General features: G+C 38.0%; 1 protein-coding gene and 1 pseudogene across 4 annotated transcripts in view; both read right to left on the reverse strand.

Annotated features, from left to right (window-relative positions):
- Positions 1–22,032, reverse strand: part of LTBP1 (latent transforming growth factor beta binding protein 1) — a 384,917-nt gene that overhangs the window by 321,698 nt on the left and 41,187 nt on the right. For 3 of the 4 annotated variants that reach the window (XM_069495127.1, XM_069495126.1, XM_069495125.1), the window contains exon 1: positions 10,997–11,288. In XM_069495127.1, coding sequence (XP_069351228.1) covers positions 10,997–11,262 — 266 coding nt within the window. In that variant the 5' untranslated portion in view covers positions 11,263–11,288. Of the gene's footprint in view, positions 1–10,996; positions 11,295–22,032 lie in introns of those variants that run through there. The other variant, XM_069495124.1, reaches the window with a different exon arrangement.
- Positions 6,467–6,612, reverse strand: LOC138400324 (U2 spliceosomal RNA; annotated as a pseudogene).

Here is a 22,032-nt window from a genome sequence, read left to right on the forward strand (position 1 = left end):
TTTAAGAAGCTTCTTCCAAATTTTGGAATAAAAAATTCAGTTAAGTACTAATAATATTTTTTACATAAAAGCCCCTAACCTTGGAGAATTCTTAAATGTTTGACAAAATGGTTCTTTAATATGAAAAGAGCTCCTACAAATTAAAAAAATTATTAAGAACATGTAACAGAAAATGGTGTGAAGATGTTAATAAATTATTCATATAAAAATACAAACGGTTTACAAAAATGTGAAAAGTGTTCAATCTCACTAAAAAAAATCTAAGAAACAAGAATTGAAATTATTCTGTAAGGTGATAAGATTATATACTTCATAAGAATATTCAAAACCACTGAGACTTCACAGACTGCAATTTATCAAAGTCTTATTTAACAGGAACCACATTTACTCTATTGAAAATATCAAAGATGTAAAATTATCTAATATGTATGTCACTAACATATTTACTTTCACATAAGAATCACTACATTAAATTAATACAAAGCAACATGGCAGCAAAGAAATTAAGGAGCCTGCAAAGTGTTCCAACCTTAAGGAAAGTATTTCTAATGTGTACACTAAATTTTTCAGCTATTTAGATTCCCAGGTCACCTTTCAAGACATTAACGGCAATTCAGTTGTGAAATGCCTACCTCATTACATAGAAATGGGTTTTCTAGGAATTTTTTTTCTTTACTCCTTCGAGATAGCTTTGTTAAGCCAGGAGATAAATGGGAACCACAAGAATGAAAGAAGAACAGAAAGGGAGAGAAAAGAGCTTCACAAAGGGGCAGGGGAAAACGCCTGTGTGCCCAGGGAGTGGGGAGTGGGAACTTGAGAGCATTTCCTTTCAAATTTCTTTTCTCAAAGTGCATCCTAATCTTCTCAAAATGTCTATGTCATCTTCCTGTTTAAGAACATCCTTCCTAGAAATATAATTAGGAAGGATTAGCTGCTGCATAAAGAGGCTTTGAACAAATTAAGAAAGAAAGATGCCTCACTTCAGATTCTGCCCATCAAATCTCCAAATACTGGCACTTGGCAAAACACCAGCACCAGGCAAAGAAACAAAAGGCAGTGCTTTGAAAGCAACAAAAGTGATGCCTATGTCAAGAAAATCCCAAAATGAGAATTTTTAAAAATAAATTCTGTATCTATGGTTGACAGTCCAGCTAATTTTTAAAGATTTTGGCACAGCTTTCTACATGGTAACTTACTTTAATGAAGAGGTTGTCACCTTTTCTTCATGAGACAGAATACGTTTTAAGTGAATCGTGATTGTTTTGAAAATAAACAAATTTTTGTCAAACGGCGGTGATTTACTTGAGAATTCATGAAACAACTAAAATTTTTCAGGTCTCTATACTTTTTATTTGTATTTTGGGCTTCAAAAATGCTGTGAAAAGTATTTTTTCATTATTTTCATAAGAGGAGCCAAGGACACGCAAAAGGTGCGAGGAGAATATGGAATATAGGTCAGGAAGCCTGGGTTCAAGTCACAGCTCTGCTACTACCTTCCTGAGTGGCTCTGAGCCAGGCATGCAGACTCTTGCAGTTATAAAACTTTATGGTTTTCACTGGTTGAAAATTCTGGGGGGGGGGGGGCGGGGAGAAAGCTGTACCTAATTCTTGTTCTCTTTCCCATTATGCTCAAATAATAACTTTCAAAGGGACAAGTACCCAGAATAAATTCTGTTCAAAGATACTAATATTGGTAAAATGTTTCTTCTGTGTTTGGGTTAGAGCTAACTCCATTAATCATATAACTCTGGAATTGTATGAACTTTAAGTGAAAAATAATTGAAGTTTGCCTGAAAGTCCCTGTTTGCTTCCCACAAACACTTGAGCCAAACTTGTGTCAAGGTTCATGTCAATATTTAATTTAATGCTCATGAGTACTAGGAAGTTTCAAGCTCATAAACTGGATTTATAGCATCATTTTCAGTAATTTTCCCAAGAGACTAGCTTCCTGGGCTTTGCTGTCACTCTTTTGTTTGTCAATATACCTGATGTCTATCAGAGGCATTCTAGGAAGTGCAAGGAGCAAGAAGACTCAGCACTGAATGGTCAAGAACATAAGACCCAGAGATTTAAATATGGTCTAATCATACAAAACCCTTACAACATCCAGAGATATACAAGAATTGAGTCCCATCATTACCTAGAAGTGCCACGAAGAATAGGATGCCACAGCTGAACCACTTACTGTCCTGGGATGGGGACTGGGATGACTGAGTCAACTTTGCCTACTCTGATCAGTGCCTCCTTGGACTGGTCTTGTATCATCACTTTGGGGAAACAGGAGCACCCTAGAAAATGGGTTAATATCTGGATTCCTGCTGGGTCAGACTTTTTGGATTCAGAGCAGTCATGTAATATCTTCATGTGTTCATTCACCAAGTAAGCACTGTTCCAGGCAGAGTAAACCACAGACTCACACAAATTGAAATGAAGTTTCCCTGAGGAACCTGGGATCAGTAGAAGGCACAGGTGTTAAATAGGGAAGCAGGGTGTGGATTATAGAGAGAAAATGCATGGGCAAAGGCCTATGTTAGGAAAGAGCTGGGCAAGGTCAAGGAGCTGCGTGTGCCCATATGGCAACAACCAAAGAGCACAAAGAACACCAAGGAGTCAGATCCCACAGGGGTGGGGAAGTTTGATCTTTATCCTCAGAGCACTGAGAACCCAGGGAAGCCTCTTATGCAGGGCACAGCAAGGTGAGACCTACATTTTGAAAAGACCACTCTAGTTATGGACACAGGTTTGGCTTTAATCCTCAGGTACTTCATAAAGTCCCAAGCTCTTGACACAGAGGGGACAGTCAGGGCCTCCTCACCTTACTCACAGGAAAGTCCACCCAGCTCCAACAGGTATAGAATTCCACCTGGTCTTTCAGGTTCTTCTTGCTATGACATATACTCACATAAACATCTTATCCAAAAATAGCAGTTCTGAATAATGACAGACATTTTTTCCTGGATTAGCAAATCTAAGGTTTCTCCTCTCCATAATGCTTAAGTAGACATTCTTTCCACTTAGAAGTTCTTGCTTCTGGGATCATAGGACCAGCTATTTCTGCTAGATCATCTCTAACACATTTGAGGAACAGATAGGTAGGTAAAAAAAGATATTCAACCTCCAGGACCTCCGTGAAAATATACTAACCCCATGCATATTTACGTGTAAGTTATTGAACTTTGTTTTTTATTTCCTACCTGCTGCATATTTTATATGATTTGCGGTGTACTTCTCACCTCTCTCACACAAGACTCACACCATTTAGGCTCTTTATTCTGATCCCAAGCAACTCTGGGACAGGGAACTGCTATAAAAATTTAGTCTTAAAATTCAGCCTACACTTCGCTCAAACAGAAACAAACTCTTAAGCCAAGGGAAACAAGGAAAGAGGATTTAGTACAACCCCAGAGGCACCTTTGGAGGGATTCATGGCAATATCTATGGAATGCAAAGCATATTCAAATGTTAAAAATTTTTTAAAGGCAATATAGTTTAGAGGTTCACTTTACAGACTGCCAAAATTTGAATCCTGGAGCTACACTTACAAGCTAAGGGAATTTAGGCAAATTATTTAAACCCTCTGCACCTCAGTGGCCTCAGCATGTAAAATGGGAATAATAATAGTATCCATTTCACATGGTTTTGAGAGGAATAAATGAAATGAAACTCAAAAAACACTTAGAATACTGTCTGGCACAGAATAAAACACTCAGCAAGTATTAGCGATTATGATTGTATAGCAACAAAACACTATCCTGATTCCCAGCAATTCAACTAGGGAACAAACTCTGTCCCAGCACCTCCCCTTTGTGGTTGCAAACTTTGGGTTTCCATCAGACCCAGGAGCGTGCAGACAGTACACAAGTGACCTCCCCTACTCTGTCCTTGTCTCTCTCACCTCCATGCCAAAGTCTACTCTTCTTTCAGAAAGTCTGTCTCAGGAGGAAAAAATTGAGAGTTCCTTCCTTCCAGTTCCTCAAAACACTATCTCATCTCACCATTTTCCCCATGTGCCTGTTTTCCCAAACAACAAAATAGGTCAGATCAACAGTTAGCAATAGGACCAAACTTTACACAATTTTCAAGGATTACAAAGTCCTTCTCAAACCTTTTAACATTGCTATGTCCAGTTAAGCTTGGCTTCACAATTTCAAAAAGGCTGTCTGCTGGAATTTCCACATATACATACCTACACAGCAGTATTTATACGAGCCAAAACTTGGTCGAAGGATACAAAAGTTCAGTTATGCAGGATGAATAAGCTATGAAGATTAACTACAGTTAATAACACTGTATTGTATACCTTGAGATTTGCTAAGAGATACCATTGAGATTTGCTAAGAGAGATCTTAAATATTCTCACCACAAACAAAAAAAAAAGGTAACTATGTGTGACAGATATGTTAATTAGCTTGACTGTGATAATCATTTTATAAAGGATACATATATCAGAACATCACACTGTACACTGTAAATACATACAATTTTTATTTGTCAATTATACTTCAATAAAGCTGGGGATAAATAGAGGCAAAAATTTTAAAAAATCCAAACATCCATCAAAAGAAGAATAAATAATAAATTGTGGTATATTCATATGATAGAATAATCTTTGGCGATGTAAATGAACGAACTACGGCCACACGACTACATAGATGAATGTCAGACATAAAACTGAGTGAAAAAACACACACTGTATCACTTATGCATATAGCAGAACTGATCTCTGGTGTTAAAAATCAAGATAGCAGCTCCCTCCGGGGAGGAGGAGGTGGATCGCATCTAAGAACAAGGGAACTTTTTAATGTCGGAAAAGTTCTATTCTTTAACGTGGATGGTGCTTACGTGAGTGTGATGTCACTATGGAATAATCATTAGGCTGTGTGCGCTTATGATCTTTGTACTTTTCTGCAGGTAATTTCAATTTAACTTCAATTTTTAAAAAGTCTAAATGTATATAAAATGATAAAATCAGTCATTGGTTCAAATTTTTATTTCTCATCCCATCCCTAAGGCGTCATGAAACGAGCACTATAAGCCTTGGAGTGAGTTTCTTGTCTTCAACATTCTAACACTTTGCCTTTTCTCCCACATCATAAAGTTGGGATCAAAACCTTCACCTCCCTCACAGACTTGTTGGGCAGATCAAAAACAATAAGGAATGCAAAGTACTCTGCAAAATGTTCAGGGCTTTACAAAGGCAAATGGTGTTACTCCAAGAGAAAAAGGTAACTTCTACAATATAAGTATTCATGGAACAATCCACAGACAAGGATTTAGACGTTATTAATACTTATTTTCTCCAGGCAAAACTCAAAAAAAATATGTGAAGGACACATTTATTGAAGCCCTTCTGCATACCTCTATGGAAACAGAGATGAAAGACTGCTGCAGTAAGCATTACGATAATGGTAAGCACAGGGTGCACATAAGAGAAACCTGGGAGGTCAGTGGGGTCAAGGTGGGGGGTCAACACTGAGCAAGGTCCTCTCTTATAGTCCGAGAGATCATTTGGGGAAGCTGTCCATTTGAGTACTGACCAATTCCTTGGCTGCTTTAATAAGTTCAATCAAGGTCCCAATATCAACTATAAAAATCTTGAAACCTCTCCCAAAAGTTTTAACTGTTGGTGCAGCTTTATGATGGGCTTTTCTACCTTTAGGGAAAAAAAAAAAATATGACAAAGTCCAAATAAAGGGAATGAGCTTACATTTTGCTGTTGTTGTTAATTAGGAGGGCAGAATACTTCAAGGGACATTCCACAAGTTCTTCCATCCTTTTTTGAAGACTCACAACCACAGCGACAGGAAGATAAGAAGTGGGCAGAGATTAAGGACAGTGTAGCACTCTCCTCTCCTTCCTGGCACAGATGTCACTCAGCACTGCTTCCTGACCCGTGATAAATGGGAAGTATTCATGTCTCAAGACCTTTGGAAGTAGAACCCACCCATCAGCTCAATGTAGACTTTAAAGAGCCTTCTCTATATTTAGAAAATATCTGGCATACTATAAACTCACTTGGTAAATACAGAACACATTTGAATTATTCCTGTTTTTTTTAAAAGAACTTTTATCTCCACCACATGTCTGAAGAAGATGACAGAAGAGAGGAATAATCCATTCTATTAGATAAATTCGGTCCTCTCAAATGGTTTGAGACAGGAAAAAACTAGTTTTTCTGGAGAAACTAACCAACATTCTCTGTAACATCAGGACACCATAAGATGATGAAAATAGCCATCACCAGGGAAGGAAAGAAGACTGGGTACGTGTGAGCTCTCTAGATAGATCTGACATCCATATCCTGAGTAAAACCAGACTTCCTTCTCAAGCTCACAGAGAGGGGACTGGGTACACTGTCTCCTGCAAAAATGCTTCCTTCTCATACAGCATAGATAACAGGTCCCCATCTGACAAAGCAGGGGTCATTGTCCCAGCATTCTCTAAACAACCAAAGACATTAGCAGCTAAAGAATGTCCCTTATGACCTCTGCCTCGTGGTCCCATGGTCAGTGCCTACAAGGCCCATCACATTTAACAAGGATAAAAATGGGCATTTTAAACTGATAAGAACATATACTACACTTGATCTTAGCCAAAGGGCCAAGGAGTGATGAAAAAAAAAAAGGGCATTTTACACACGTCTAGACAGCTTCATTTAACAGCACTGAGAGTTGAAAACAAACTTTTATGGAGAACTTCAATGCATATGTGAATAATGATACTGACAGGTGATGAAAAAACTCCAGAAAGCTGAACGGTTTTGAATTTTCTCCTTTGCCAATCCTTCCAGCCATAACTTATAAGCATTAACACCTTTTCACAAATAGAACCACAGACCAACCCCTGGGATGCCATCTAACAGTGGCAATTCTTAGATGAACACATTGACAGCAACATTTGAATAACATCTATATGATGCAATTATGATATTGATCTCAAGCTTTAATAGAGGCTTTCTAAGGAACCCAGTATTATAAAGTGGAGTAAAAGTTCAAGGAATCTGAAAAATGTGAAAATTTGTATACAAGAAGAGGCATCATTTGATCTTTTCATCAGCTCATGGAATACCCATGATGTGGCCCATGAAACTGGAAAAAGTAACACCATAATAATAAACTTCAGTGAAAAGCACAAATGAAATTATCAACTACAACAATGACTACTGCCAGAATACCCTGGCCAAAGACTTTCCAAACCAATACCTGACCAAGTGGCCAGCCATGTACTACTGACACCCACTTGCTTTTAGTCCCTAATGGGGTACAGAAGATGAACTTAGCTATTAAACCATAAAGTTTTGGCAGAGGCCATCTATTTACCAAGTATCAAACACCTTCAAAGACCTTGGAGATCCATGATCTTACTAAAGCAATCCTCAAAAAAATGGCAGGATGGAAAGACCACCCCCTCATCCTCCCTCTCTCCCACCGTCGCAAGCTTGGACCATAGCTGATTCTCTCTCCCCTTGCCTTCCACATTCAATTAAGTGCCAAGGGTTTTCATTTCCAATAACTCCTGAGTTCACTTCCTTCCTCTCCATCCCATCACTACCACACCTGTTACACAGCCAGCCTGCAAGTACCACTGGTTCTAATCCATTTTAGATACTACAGTCAGATTAATCTCCTAGAGCACAAATTACAGCATTCTTCTACTTGAAACTTTTTTTATTATTACGCTTTAAAACAGAAAATTTCAAAAATATAAACAGAGAATTCTGTAAGAAAGCCCCATGTACCCATTACATAGCTTCAATAATTACCACTTCATAACCAATCTTGTTACCTCTGTATCCAAACCCACCGAGTTATTTTGAATCAAATCTCAGACATCATAAAATTCCATCTGTGAATACTTTGGTATGATTCTCCTCCTTACAAACATAACTACAAGGCCATCGTCACAGCCCTCAAAAATCAATGACCATTCTTTTATATCATCAAATTTTCTATCAATGTTAGCACGTTCATGCTTGTCCTGTAATTCATCATTGTTATCTTTTTCTTTTTTCAGTTTTTTAAAATCAGGATAGAAACATAATCCAAATATTGTGATTGCTTAATGTGTTTCTTAAGCCTTTTTTAAACTATAAGTCCTTCCTACATTTTTTTTTTCTATTTTGTTTTATGTCTTTTTAGGATTTTTTGGTCGAAATCTTAGTCATTAGCCTGGTTTTCAACCTTATATTTTAAAGCCTCATATTACCTTATATTTGCATTAGTCTTCATCTTTATCAAGTTCCAATCAAATCATATCCTAAATGTGTTCATTTTTAAATGTCCACAAAGTCCTTGATATTTCTCCTTTCAAGCAGTGCAGTTTACTTCCACTCCCTCTCTGTGAGGACTAGACTTAGTGACTCGCTTCTAATGGGGAAAATACGGTGAGAGTGAAGGTGTGTCACCTTCAAGACCACAGACTACAAAGGCACTGTGGCTTTCTCCTTGCTCTCCCTAGTCTGGGATCACTCACCCTGGGAGAAGCCAGTGGCCGTGTTGTGAGGACACTCCTATGCATCTTAATCCTCCCTGCCCTAACCAGATAATGGGGCAATCTATAATCATTTATTAAGTAAATATCAGAAGTGACAGCATCCTGGACCATCTCTTCTCCTTACCCCAAAGCACGCAGTAGGCACGCCCATATACACACGCCTGTAACAAATGCTACCATAAAAAGCATCTTCATTCAGCAGATGAAGTCCCCGAAGCAAATTACCCAATGACTTTATTTTACCAAAGCCAAGTCAGAGCTGAAACCTTAGCCTCCTCTTTGACTCACAACATTCTTGTCTAAATTATACTGCTGCTACCAAAAGAAGAAAGGGGAAAAAAAAATTGTTCCTTTATCTGACATCCGACATATGGTTCTTACTAACAATCCATATATACACATCATAGAGGGTCAAATTCTAACAGTGGATGGTGATATTCAAGATGAATAATGTTGCTTGTAAATTACTTCACAGTTTATGTAAGTAATAATGCTAGAAAAAAATAATTGCACTGCACAGTAATCTGACTCTTGATCGCCAAAGCATAGTTCAACGCAGAATTGTTCTTTGTTCTTAAGATCCAGAACAACGCTGGAAGGGAGATGTCTAGCTATGATATAATCAAAGCTTTGTATCACTCCAAGGACACACAGTTACATTCATGTTCTGGCACCCAAAAAACGGGGGAGAAAAAAGCACTACTATCCTTTAGAGAAGGGGTTAGGCAAACTAACCATATCTGGCCCACAGCCTGTTTTTGTACAGCTCACAAGTTAAGGACGATTTTTATCTTTTTTAATGGTTGAGAAAAAAAAAAATCAAAAGAAGACTATTTCATGACCCGTGAATTTATATGAAATTCAAATTTCAATGCCCATAAATAAAGTTTTATTGGAACACAGTCATGCTCATTCATTCAGGCATTGTGTATGGCTGCTTTTGTGCTACAAAGGCAGAACTGAGTAGCTGCAACAGAAACCATATGTCCTACAAAGCTAAAAATATTTACTATTTGGAACTTTATAGAAAATGTTTGCCAACCCTTTCCTTTAGGACACGGGTGCTGGAACCTTTCTCTGCTTAAATTCTAAAACTGTCACTTAACTATGTGACCTTGAACAAATTGCTTAACCACTCTGCACCTCAGTTTTCTCATCTGTAAAATGGGGCTAGTAATGACACCTACCTTATAGGGTCATTGTGAGTTGTAAATTAATTATACATACAAAGCATGTAAAACAGTATCTGGCATACAATAAGCCTTTACTAAGTATCCACTATACCTACCATTCCTTCTTGCTGAGAGCTGTTTTCCAATGGAAATGCAAAGTGGTTAGACTTCATACTAACCCCCAAATATATTTATCTTGGTAAAACTGAAGTATTATAAGAAGAAACAAGGGAAAAATGAAGAAAAATAGAAAAAAAAAAAAAGAGGATTAGGGAGGGGAGAGAAAGGAAAAGTTACAAATACCCCACTCAGCAGAAATAGTAGGTGGTCTATTTAAAGGGGAAGTATAAATTAGGATAATTTCGTGTATAGTAACAGATTAAATAACTTCTGTGGCCTGACTGGGTACTAATCACCATGTGGAAGCTCTCTCTATGGAGGGAAAGAGCATTCTAAAATTCCAAGCAAGTGACTTACAAATGAACTGCTGGGTCAAGCCCATTTTTAAGTTGGGAACTTCCTGTATTTTACATTCCTAGACAAATGACAAGTGATAGTTGCAGTAAATTCTGCATCTCAGTATCCATATAGAATAGCTAATTAAGAGGAGACAATTTGTGTAAGGACCTAGTACAGCTGAAGGGCTCCTTCTACTACAAGTCAGAGGAGGACAGGGATAATCTTTCTGATCCATAAGTTCTCATTTTGTTCCAAATAGCACTTACTTCCTAACACTAAGAAAAAAAAATCCATGTTCCCATAAATAGAAAACAAGCTCATTCACCAAAAATGGACCTGCATGGCAACTGGAAGATAAACATGGTGTTAACAGAAGATACACTTAACCTGCTACTGAGGTTGAGAAATTATCTCTTTCCATGGACTCACTTTCATTCGAATACCTTCTTTGTGCAAAGCTGCGTTCCTATCTTTTCCATGTATTTTCTAAAAATCACACTCACTGTTTCTCTCTTTAAAATTATTAAAAAACTCTAAAGCACATCCCCCACAAAAAACAAAGAATTTTTAAACTCACAACTTCACCACTGTCTTCATCATTCCCTCCCAAACTTGATCCCTATAACCTTCACTATTGCTATGGTTTATACTTACAGTAAATTTTCCATGCAGAGGCTAAATGCAAACATCAAATATTTTTAAGAGACTTGATATGCAAACCTAACATGTAAAACCTTAAGGAAAAGAAAGAAAGGCGTTATTATCCAAATTATTTCTGCAAATTGTGCGGGAAAAGGGAAGTGATTTAAAGCGATGCATCCAAGAGAGCAATTAAGATGCTCCTTAACCAGAGGCAAGTTCAAAACACTCACTGAGGATGTATCTGCTGGGAGAGTCCAACTGAAGGCTTCGGCTTGAGGGTCAAGGTCATCTGGGCCACAGGACTGACTCTTGGGAGAGTGTCTGCCTTCTTAGACGAAGTGTGCTTTGCTGCTTGCTCAGGAGGGACCCAGGAGGAGGCAGCCCCAGGACTCTGCCCTACAAAGACTGGCGACGAGGTATCCTGGGCAGCTGTTGTCTCACAGGCTTTGCCCTTGGTCCCCGGTTTGCATACACAGAGTTGAGGACGGAGACACATCCCTCCATTCTGGCACGGTGGAACACAGCTCGCTGCAGAGACAACAGAAGGCACAGCTTTGAAGAAAAGCATTGTAGACTTTCTAATTCTTCCAAAGGATTAACAGTAGCATCAGATTGTTCTCCAGTAAAATAAAACCACACTTAGAACACTCATCACGATGATGACAATGGTGGCTAATATTTATTAATGGCTTCCTATGTGACAGACACTATTCTAATACATATCAACAAATTGAATCCCCCAGCAACCATTTTAATAGATACTCTGTCCATTTTACAAACGGAAAAACAGACCAGAGGTTAAGTAATTTGCCAAAGGTCACGCAATTATTAGTGAATAGAAGAGCTGGGATTTGAGCTAGCTCCAAAGCCACCATGCTTTACCACTTTACTATAGTCGCCTCCCCAAAATGCATCAGAAAACACAGGAAAAATCTTAAGAAAATGCTCTGCCATTACTTTTAAGTTGTGTTCCACGGCTTAAGTTTAAATTTAATTTTAAATGTGTAAGCTGAAATTTTTTGCCACAACTTGGCAAATAACAAAAGCCCAATCCCTAAAAGTGCTTCTACTGCAGACTTCATCTCGTACAGGCTACCAGTGCACAGAGACACTGTTTTAGAAATTTAGTCCAATCCATGCTTAGACGAATGAGAAAACCAAGGGCAGAAAAGTTGAGAGTCATCCAATATACACCTGCTAGTTGGTACAAAACTCCAGTGCATTGTACACCATCCCTAATTTTATAATGAAAGCCAACCAAAAAGAAACAACTTCATCTCCTATTTGCTAGGGTATCTATAATTTGAATCACCAGACTTGTGACCAAGCAGAGTTTCAGACTTAGCAGGGCTAGGGGCCGGGGCTAAGGTAAGTGGATTTTATGATAGGCAAGCTCCCTTGGGAGTTTAGATGTTACTGACTTAAGTTTTATCAGGTTTTATCATAGGCCTATGGGCATATTCCCTCAGTCCCTTCTTTATTTGTTCGAATGTATTTATCATGCTGCCCCTTTGCTACCAGTCCACCTTGGACTTAGACACTTGTCCTGGGGAAGATCACACTGCCACATCGTCCACAAAATTCAGTGCAAGATTCAGTCCACAAAACAATTACAAAATGAACCTCAGGAGACTTAGTTATTAACAGCCAAATGACCAAGACCTAACAGTCCTGAAACCTATTGATTTTCTATAAAAGAGATAAGATACTTTCGCCATCTTTCTACAATATTATTCCTACTAGCTATAGCAAATAATGATTTAAAAATGGCCCTTGAGTGTTAGAATACCAGGCTGACAAAATTTTCAAAAAGTTGGGAAGGATGAAAGAAAAAAAGAAAGAAAGGAAGAGAGGAAAGGAAAGAAAGAAAATTGAGCCAGCTCCCTATGTGATCTTGTAGTCACTTAACCTTGGCCTCTGCACCTGTGTGTGTGTTTGGGGTCAGGAGTAAAGCAGTAGCTACTTGTTTTAAAATGGTCCCCAAGGGCTATTCCCATGTTATGCTTCTCGAGTTCAAATTCAAAAGCTATATGCTTCTAAAATGCACGATTCTAAGAGTCTTCCTGACGGATTGAACAAACTTTGGACGTGAGATACTTCGCTCAGCCACGGTTATTTATGGAATGTCACAGGAATGGGAATGGGCTCCACCCAAGAGAACAGAAGCCACAGCAAGGACTGGACTGGGCTCTCAAAGCTGTGCCTCTGCCAGAGATCACCCCCCGGGCACTTTCATGTATACATTCTCTTCATGCTTTCAATTAGAAACATGTTGCAGTTTAACATCTGAGAATGATTTCCGCTTCTCCTCCCCACAAGGTGTCTTCTCATCCACCAGGAAGGCTGCGCTGAGCCGCCTGCAAAAGCCGGCACCTATGTGGAGGCCAAGGACCGACGTCCAACCTGTCTAATCCAGCCATGGATGGTCTGGAAATGTAAACGGGTAGCAATTATTTTTAACTCCTCAAATTTTGTATGTGGTAGGCTGAGAGGGTGGGCAGGCAGAGAAGAACAAAAGGAAAAAAATACTTTGAACTATGCTGACTCGGGAAAGGGGGGGTGGGGAAAAAAATATGAAACTATTGTTTTTAACTTGCACTGTTCACTTAATAATTTATCATGAATATTTCCCATATTATTTCATATCATTGTACAAGAAATAATGTATACATTATGAGGACATACTGTATCTAACAAGATATACTGTTAGACTCTTTGATTCTGTAAAATTAAATTAAAAAAAAAAAAAAAAAGAATTCCTAGAGATCCATGAGAATAGGACAAAACAAAAATTTTAAAACTATGGGCAAATGTGTTAACAAGTAGTTTGAAGAAGCATGAATGGGGAATAAGCACATAAAATATTTAATAAGAGAGCCACAGGATATAACATTTTATACCTATCAAATTTATGAAAACTAAGTTGTCTGATAATATCAAGGGCTCAGCAGATGTGAACCAATCAAAACCCTTAAGTACTGATGGGTGGGGGTGTAAAAAAAAAAAAAAAAATACTTTGAACTCACAAATATTTTTTACTGGAAGAAAAAGAACACATTCTATAATAGTATGGCTATGTGTTATACAATATCACCCTTTAAATTTAAATTTTAAAAGGACAGTAAGGAGAATGAGAAGACAATTTTCTCTTCTACCTACCCTGTCCAGGCTTAGGCAGGAGCCCCTGGAGCACACAGATGAAAAGAGATTGGCTTCAAGTGGGGGAGGGGACAGATTCCCTAAATGCCAAGACAAGCCCTTCATCTGACACAAAAAAGCAAAACTCATGTCCTTGGATCACATTTTTAGCAAGCCATTTTTCCTGTAATATCTGGACCCCATGTAGTCAGTAATGGTTCTCAAAGCATGGTACCTAGACCAACAACAGCAGGGTCACCTGGAAACACGTTAGAAATACACATTCCTGGGCTGCCCCAGGCCTGCAAGTCTGAAACTGCAACCCAGCAAAGTGTGACTGCCCTCCAGGTGATTCCGATGTACTCTCAAGTTTGAGAACCACTGACAGATAGCATTTGGAAATTGACGGTCTTCCACCCATAAGTTTTTGAGGATTTATATTTTTGTATATGCAATTTTCACATAATTGCTTTTATTTTGCTAAATTCTTGACTATGAAGAAACTATTTGTCTTATCTTGCCTTTATACATTTAATGCAAAAGAGGATACCTTTTCCATGTCTGTACATTTCCAAAACCATATCTGTTACCATCTACTTCATGGCCAATGCAAAAAATTTATAGGCATTTATGGGAAAACTATTATAACTGAGGTGTTGTGCTGTATGGAATATCACAAACAAAGTTACAGACCTACTGTTAAAATGGTTTTTTTCCACCAGTTGGTTCTGCATTTGCCCAGCCAGACACTGTGCTGGGGTTCAACACGAGTAGAGGCCACATCACGATCTTATCAGTGGGTTGGGCAGCAGTCCTCAGGCTTGGCTGCACATTAGAATCACCCAGGGAGCTTTTAAAACTCCCGAAACCCAGGCCGAACTCCAGATGGATTAAATTAGAACCTCTGGGGGAGGGCCCCAGGCTTCAGTAGTTTAACTCCCCAGGTGACTGCGATGTGCAGCCAAGTCTGAGAAGCAGTAAGTTAGGGAACAAAATCTTAATCCAGACTTGCTGACAAACTAGTCTTCCTAAAATGCTGCTTTTTGAATCTTTTCTTTTTTTTTTTTCTCCTTCATTCAAAAACTTTCAACACATTTTAGCCGCTCATGGGAAAATTTCAAGACCATCTACATCTGGCCCAACCCCCTTCCCACCCTTGTTTCCCACTGGTCCATCCCTGCAGAAGCTCGCCAGTCCTCTGGGTGTCCCACCTCCTTGTCTCTGCACACAGGGCGGCCTGTCCGGAAACACAGGCCCCCACAACCCATCAAGCGCGTCGGCAACCCCCAGTCCTTTGAGTTCTTCCTTCTCTGTGAAGTCTCCCCCAGATGCCTGCCCGGCCCTCCATGATCTTTGTGTCACCTGGCTTCTGTCCCACTTTAATCATCCGCTTCACATTTCACACGTGCTGTCATGTATTATTATTGGTCATCTTTTTACAGAGTTATCTCCTAATTGCCAACTAGATTATAAAATGGGAGGCTGGTTAAGTAGCTTATGCAGAACTTTCTGTACCCTGGGTCAGGAGTTTGCACTCCATCTTGGTTGACTGGCGGACATAAACGTTTAGAGCCACTGCCTTCCAAATGATGCTGGGATTTAAGGACATCTATAAAGGAAAGACAGTCAATTGGCTCTTAATCCATTGCTTAATAATGGCTACATCTCCAGACTTGGTTTGCAAGTTATTCAATTGAACAGCAGATGTTTCTCTATCAAAATTAATATTCAAATACACTCTGCAAATACACAAGGTCTGTAGTAACACGTAACAGGATGTTATAGTTACTCATAGAAACAGTTTCTGAAGCCAGATCCAATATGTTCTAGAAGAAGTCTGAAGGGTAGTGACAGTGAAACAGACTAGTCAAGGACAAAGAGAAAAGAACATCACAATGGGCTGGTGGGGGCTGTGATGAGTTACTGAACTTCCCATACAAACGTACATGAAGGGGGTTAAGCCTAAGAAGTTCAGGTGCAGTAGGAAAAAATAAAGAGCTTCTGGGAAATACTCAGTTTGTGGAAAGGATCTAGAAAGGGAGGGAAAAGAACCTAACAACTGATAAAACAGATAATCCTACAAATGAACTTCTGCTCAAAAAAGCATAGTGAATTAACCCTCTACCCTCCTCCATTCCAAACACAATGACTAAAAAAATGTTTACGTTAAAAAGATCATTTCTTCTGCTGATCATGAAGGAATAAGTGTTACAAGCCATACAAGCCTCCTTGTCATAAATAACTAGAAGACTGGATGTAAGAAGTAAAACTGTTTTTGGACACTGGACCACTGGCAGATTCCTAAGAGACTGTGCTTCCGAAGAGAAGGGAATCAAATAAGGCAAGCCCTATAATCACCAAAACCTTCTGCAGAAAGCAGTCTATGGACCATGGCACAGGGAGAATAAGCAAAGCTTGACAGTTTTGCTGAGCTGGGGAGACAAAGACCTGCCTCAGGAGGCTGAGCAGCTGTAATCTGCAGGGCAGAGAACTGGAGAGAAGAGACCTGCGTGCGCACAGAGACAACCCAGAAATCTGCACAGGGGTCCCCATGAATCTTTGCCTGATACTTCTCTGCACAGGCCCAGGGTGAGACCAAAAAGACCTGTAAGGTGTAAATTCCCAGCACTCCCCTAGGATGCTGTTCCAGTTCTGAGCTGCTAGAATCAGAATATTCAGTAGAGACCCCAGAATTAAACTGCTTTGGAAAGGATAGTATAACCTCAATATCAAAATCAGACAGGAACGTACCCAAAAGAAAACTAACGCACAAATCACAGTTATGAATATAGATGCAAAATACCAAAATAAAATATTAATAAATCAAATACATCAGTATTTCAAAAACAAAAAGCAAGTAGAATTAATTCCAGAAATATAAGGATGGCTCTCATGTTAATAAATCTGTCAATGTAATTCCTCATTAAAATTTAAATGAGAATTTATCTCAATGAGTGCAGAAAAGCTTCCAATGACTATATTACTTATTCCTGATAACAACCAAAACCTGTTAGCCAGCTAGGACTACAAAGAGATTTCCTTATTCTGGTAAATAGTATCTATAGCAAATCCCACAATAAACAGCATATCAAAACCTACAGCAAATATTATAAGGAAATTGTAGAATGTACTCCTACCAAAGCTGGAAACAAGTCTACATGTCCACAATAACCTCTAATAGTTAATGTTGCACTGGAGATCCCAGGTGACAAAACAAGAACAAGAAATAAAATGTGCAACTACTAGAGCAGAAGAAACAAATGTATCATTATTTGTAGTTTACCTAACTGTTTTTGTAGATAATACAAAAGATAGAGTGGATCAGCCTAGAAAAATAGACATTATTCCTATAATAAGTAATATGTAATGACACAAATGTATTGAAAAGATACCATTCATAATGGCAACACTAATTATAAGATACCTATCAAATATCTAACAAAAGATATACAAGACTTTTGAAGGAAGTTACAAAGCATTTAAAGACCAAAATGGGGGACACTGAATATCAAGATATACACCATATGCATGGATTATAAGATTTAATTCAGATAAATATAATTCTCTCCAATCTTTACATAAATTCATTGCCATTCCAATTTAAATCCTAATGGTTTTTCAGATAAATTGATAATCCAATCCTAAAATTAATAACGACATATTAAAGGGCCAAGAATGGTCAAAAGGACGCTAAAAAAGAAGATTGAGGGGAAATCTGCCTTACTAGATATTAAGATTTATAAGGTTAAAACAATTAAGACAATGTGGTGCTGGTTCAGAGATAGAAAAACAGAGCAATGAAATTTAACAGGAATCTTGGAAACAGATTCAAATATAAATGGGGCCTTGGAAAGTGGTGGAGGAAATACAGCAAATCTGTAAGGAAACAACGTACTTAATAAATTGTGTTAGAAAAGAAATAGCCATCCATCTAAAAGATTAATAACAAATTAAAAGAATTGTGAAAAGAATGAAAACTAGATTGTGCTTCACACAAGAATATATATTGCAGATCCTTAAAAGAAAATATGAGAAAAATGTCTTCATGATTTGGGGTAGGAAGAATTTCTCAAATGTGAAATACAAAGTAAAACTCAAAAAGGACTGATAAACTTGATTGTATCAAAATTTAAAAGCCATCATACACAAAATTGAAAGACAAATGACAAAGAGAAAATACTTGCAACATATTTAACAAAGGATTAGTAACCAGATATATCAAGAATTTCTACAAGTAGGAAAACAATAAACAAAAAATGAAAAAAAGCATATGAACCAGCTATTTCCAGATGATGAAATCTGAGTGACAAATAAACATGAACAGATACTCAACTTCTTCAATTATCAGAGAACTGCAAATCAAAACATAAAGATGCAATTCCACCTTCAAGAGACTGGCAAAATGTCTGTTACCACCATCAGGTAAGGAATCTTGGGAACAGATAGGCAAAGACATAAGAAAATGAGAACTCTTATCTACTGCTGGTGGGGACATATTTTATACCCACCTCTATGAAAAGCAATTTGGCAATATCTACTATGGTTATAATGTGAAAACCCTAATACTGAGCAATTTCACTTCTAGGCTGTCATATGTTCAAGGAGACATACACATGAATATTCACTGTACAATAATTATAGCAGAAACATATTGGCATTGATAGATGAATTGATGAATAAACTATGGTATATTCATACAATGGAATACTAGATAGTGGTTAAAATTATGATCTACATCTGCACCTAGCAACATGGATGGATCTTCAAATTAACATTGACTAGAGACAGGAAATTACAGGATGCTACTTTATATTACTGTCCTTTATATGTTCACATTATAGTAACAGTCCACATAAATTTTAAAACAATACTACTTGCTTTCATGGATACATATGAAATGAACAAAAGTATAAAAATATGTACTGGAGGGACACAAAGTTCATGACCTCTGGGAAGGAAATAGAACAATACTTCACTTTATTGGAATATATTCTTCTTAAAAAAAAGAAAGATGGGTAGCAAATATGACAATAAATAGATATGTATTAACTGTGTGTAGTAGAGACGTAAGTATTTACTACTGGGTTGTTTTCTTTTTTTGTACTTTTCAATTGTTCATAATCAAAATAATTTTAAAAAAAAAATAATCCAACAGAAAAAGCCAGTGAGAATTGAAGATAGTTAAAACCTGCTCCTTGATCCACAGGGTGAAGGGGTGAGGATGCAGGTGGGATCAGCCAAAAGTGGCCAAAACTGCCACCAAGACAATGATGAACTCGGTTTGGACACACCAGGCTTGCAGAAAGCCCACTGACACCAAGATCTGGGTGAGCAGGTTAGGCAACGTCATCCTACTCCATCCTGGCTACCAGGTTGGTCTTCTGAAAACACTCTTTCATCATTTGAAACAGTCAAAACAGTAAATTCTCCATTTTTGCCCCAAATAGTAAATAGTGTCAGATTTCTTCCACCTTTGAATCTACCCCAGTTTGACAAGCTGATACTAACGTTCTTTAAAAGTTCACTGACTGTATTTTTAGGAAGTAACCCATGCCCTGAAGCTCAGCTTCTATTGCTTTTAATTCTAAAAAAGTAACCCTTAGTTATATTTAAAACTTGCCTCAGCCCACACAGCGCAGTGTGACTCTCTGCCCCTTGCCTTTCTCTCCAAACAAGTTGCAGCATGTCTACCGCATGTGTCCTGTGGAGAAATGTGAGTCTAACTGTGTCTTCTGTGATCAGAGACAGCAGGTGAGAAATTGCTTTGCTGTGTGTGTCTTCACAGTAATTCCCAGCTGCCCTTTGAAGTTATTCAATAACACTAAGATATCAGATCACAAGAAACATAGCATGAGGTCACACATTTTAGTCTAACTGTGTCTGCTCGTTGTACCAAACCCAAATAAATGTTGCACTTCCCTCATAAGTATCTCTGGGTCAGCCTACTCCAAAATCCCAAAAAAGGAAGAAAATATTAGCATAACATCCCAACGCCTTTTCTATCCAGCCTTCTGGAATAACAAAGAATTCCACATACCCGAATGTTCTAGATAGGTGAACCATTCCCCATCAAGTACCAATACATTTAATAACCTTTATGGGGTTCTGATGGTTATGAAAATCCACTTGAAAATACACGAGGGTGTGTGTTTGCTGTCATTGTTCTTTCTCCTCCCTCTAATTCAGAGTGTCAAGCCACACGGGCTTTCTCACCCCCTTTCCCACTTAACTGCCTTTCTCGTCTACTCTCAGGTAACCACCAAGCAGATAGATAGTTGAGCACAGCACAAATCACATGGACTACAAGTCACAAACGCTGTGTGCAGAATCTCATGGCTTCAGCCAGGAGTTTAATGTCTTTATGAAAAGTACTCAGCCCCTGTCTAACCAGTTCCCCAAGAGCTGTGTCCCGAAAGCTTGAGGTTCTCTAAGGCTGAGCTCAGCAGGAGTGGCTGTTAGCATGTGATTTAATTTAAAATAGGTGGTCATCTGGGGCCAGACACACCCCTCCCAATGCCATCAATAACTGTAAAATCACTCACAGAATATAACATGATTAAATCACAAGTTGTGTAATAAAAAACAACCAGCAGTTTTTCTGGATTCTGTTTCAGGTCTTGTTACTGCCCTTTTATGAAGGTTTTTTGTTTTTTTTTTTTTTTTTAAAGACACAGAAGCTCAATGCAAAAAGCAAAAAAAAAGTTAAAGATCTACAGTTAGACTGTACAAACATTTAACATTTAATTTAAAATGGCAAAAGAAGGAAAAAATAAACCAGAAAAAATATTTTCAGAAAATACTATTATATAAAAAAAATTAAGAAAAGTTATCTTTAACAAAGTAAGACCAGAATCAAAAAATGAAAATAAAGACAGAAATAACAAAGGGAAATGAAATTAGTAAATACACTTGTGGAGTAACACCCAAATTAATGAAGTCATTAAAAAAATGCAAACTAAAACAAGGAGATAGATTAAGCCTACTTAATTTTTAAGAAAACATGTAAAAATATTAATACAAAGTGCTGCAAAAGGGGGTAGTAAAATGATTCAAGCCTTTTAGAAAGCAGTTTAACAATATGTTTCCAATATTTCAGTAGCTTAATTTCTAGAAATTTATCCTAATCATCAAAAAAGGAGGCCAGGCATGGTGGCTCATGTCTGTAATTCTAGAATTTTGGGAGGCTGAGGCATAAGGGTCACTTAAGGCTAGGAGTGCAAGACCAGCCTGGGCAATAGTGAGACCACTTCTCTACAAAAAATAAAAAAATTAGCCAGGTATGTTGGCCTATGCCTGTAGTTGCTGCTAATAGGAAGGCTGAGACAGGAGGATCGCTTAAGCCTAGGAGTTTGAGGTTACAGTGAGCTATGATGACACCACTGCACTCTAGCCCAGGCAACACAGCAAGACTCCATCTCAAAAAAAAAAAAAAAAAAAGGAACTAACTATGTGCATACATATGTCCAGGTGTCCACAGCAGTGTTGTTTATACCAACAAAAAAAAAATCATCACATGTGCCCCACAAACATGAAAAAAAAAAAGAAATTTTTTTAAGTCAAAAGAACCATAAAAGTTGAGTAAAATATGGTATCATATAGCCATTCAAAATTAGAAGGAAGTGATATTACAAGTTTAAGTATTGATAATATTAATGTGAATAAATAAAATGTTATTTCATTACTCATTCAGCCATTCATTCCTTAAGCACCTTCTCTAATAATAGTACAATTTTACTTTATGCATTCATGTTAGTACATATGTACAATGAATACTGGTTTTTGACAAATCAAAAAGATAGTCGCCTTTCCAAAAGAGAATAGCATGCAATGGGAACTGATTCAGGGAGTTAGGAATTCAGTGGGATTCAGGGAGTTAGGCAAGACCTCCCTGGAACTTAACCATGAGACCCGAAAGCTGAGAAAGATAAATAATGCACAGACCTGGCCCCAGAGTGTGAGCCCACGTGTTAGTGGTAAAACCTGCCACAAAGCAGCAAAGCAGCAAAACAGAAATAGACTCTACTGATTTAGGATTGGGAGATCAGGTTTGGGAGGAAGAGTCATAACATATTCTTAAAAGTATGTATCCAGTGTGTTGTTCTAGTATGATACATAACCACCGGTGACA

The sequence above is a fragment of the Eulemur rufifrons genome, chromosome 19 (assembly GCF_041146395.1).
Source record: "Eulemur rufifrons isolate Redbay chromosome 19, OSU_ERuf_1, whole genome shotgun sequence".
NCBI lineage: Eukaryota > Metazoa > Chordata > Mammalia > Primates > Lemuridae > Eulemur > Eulemur rufifrons.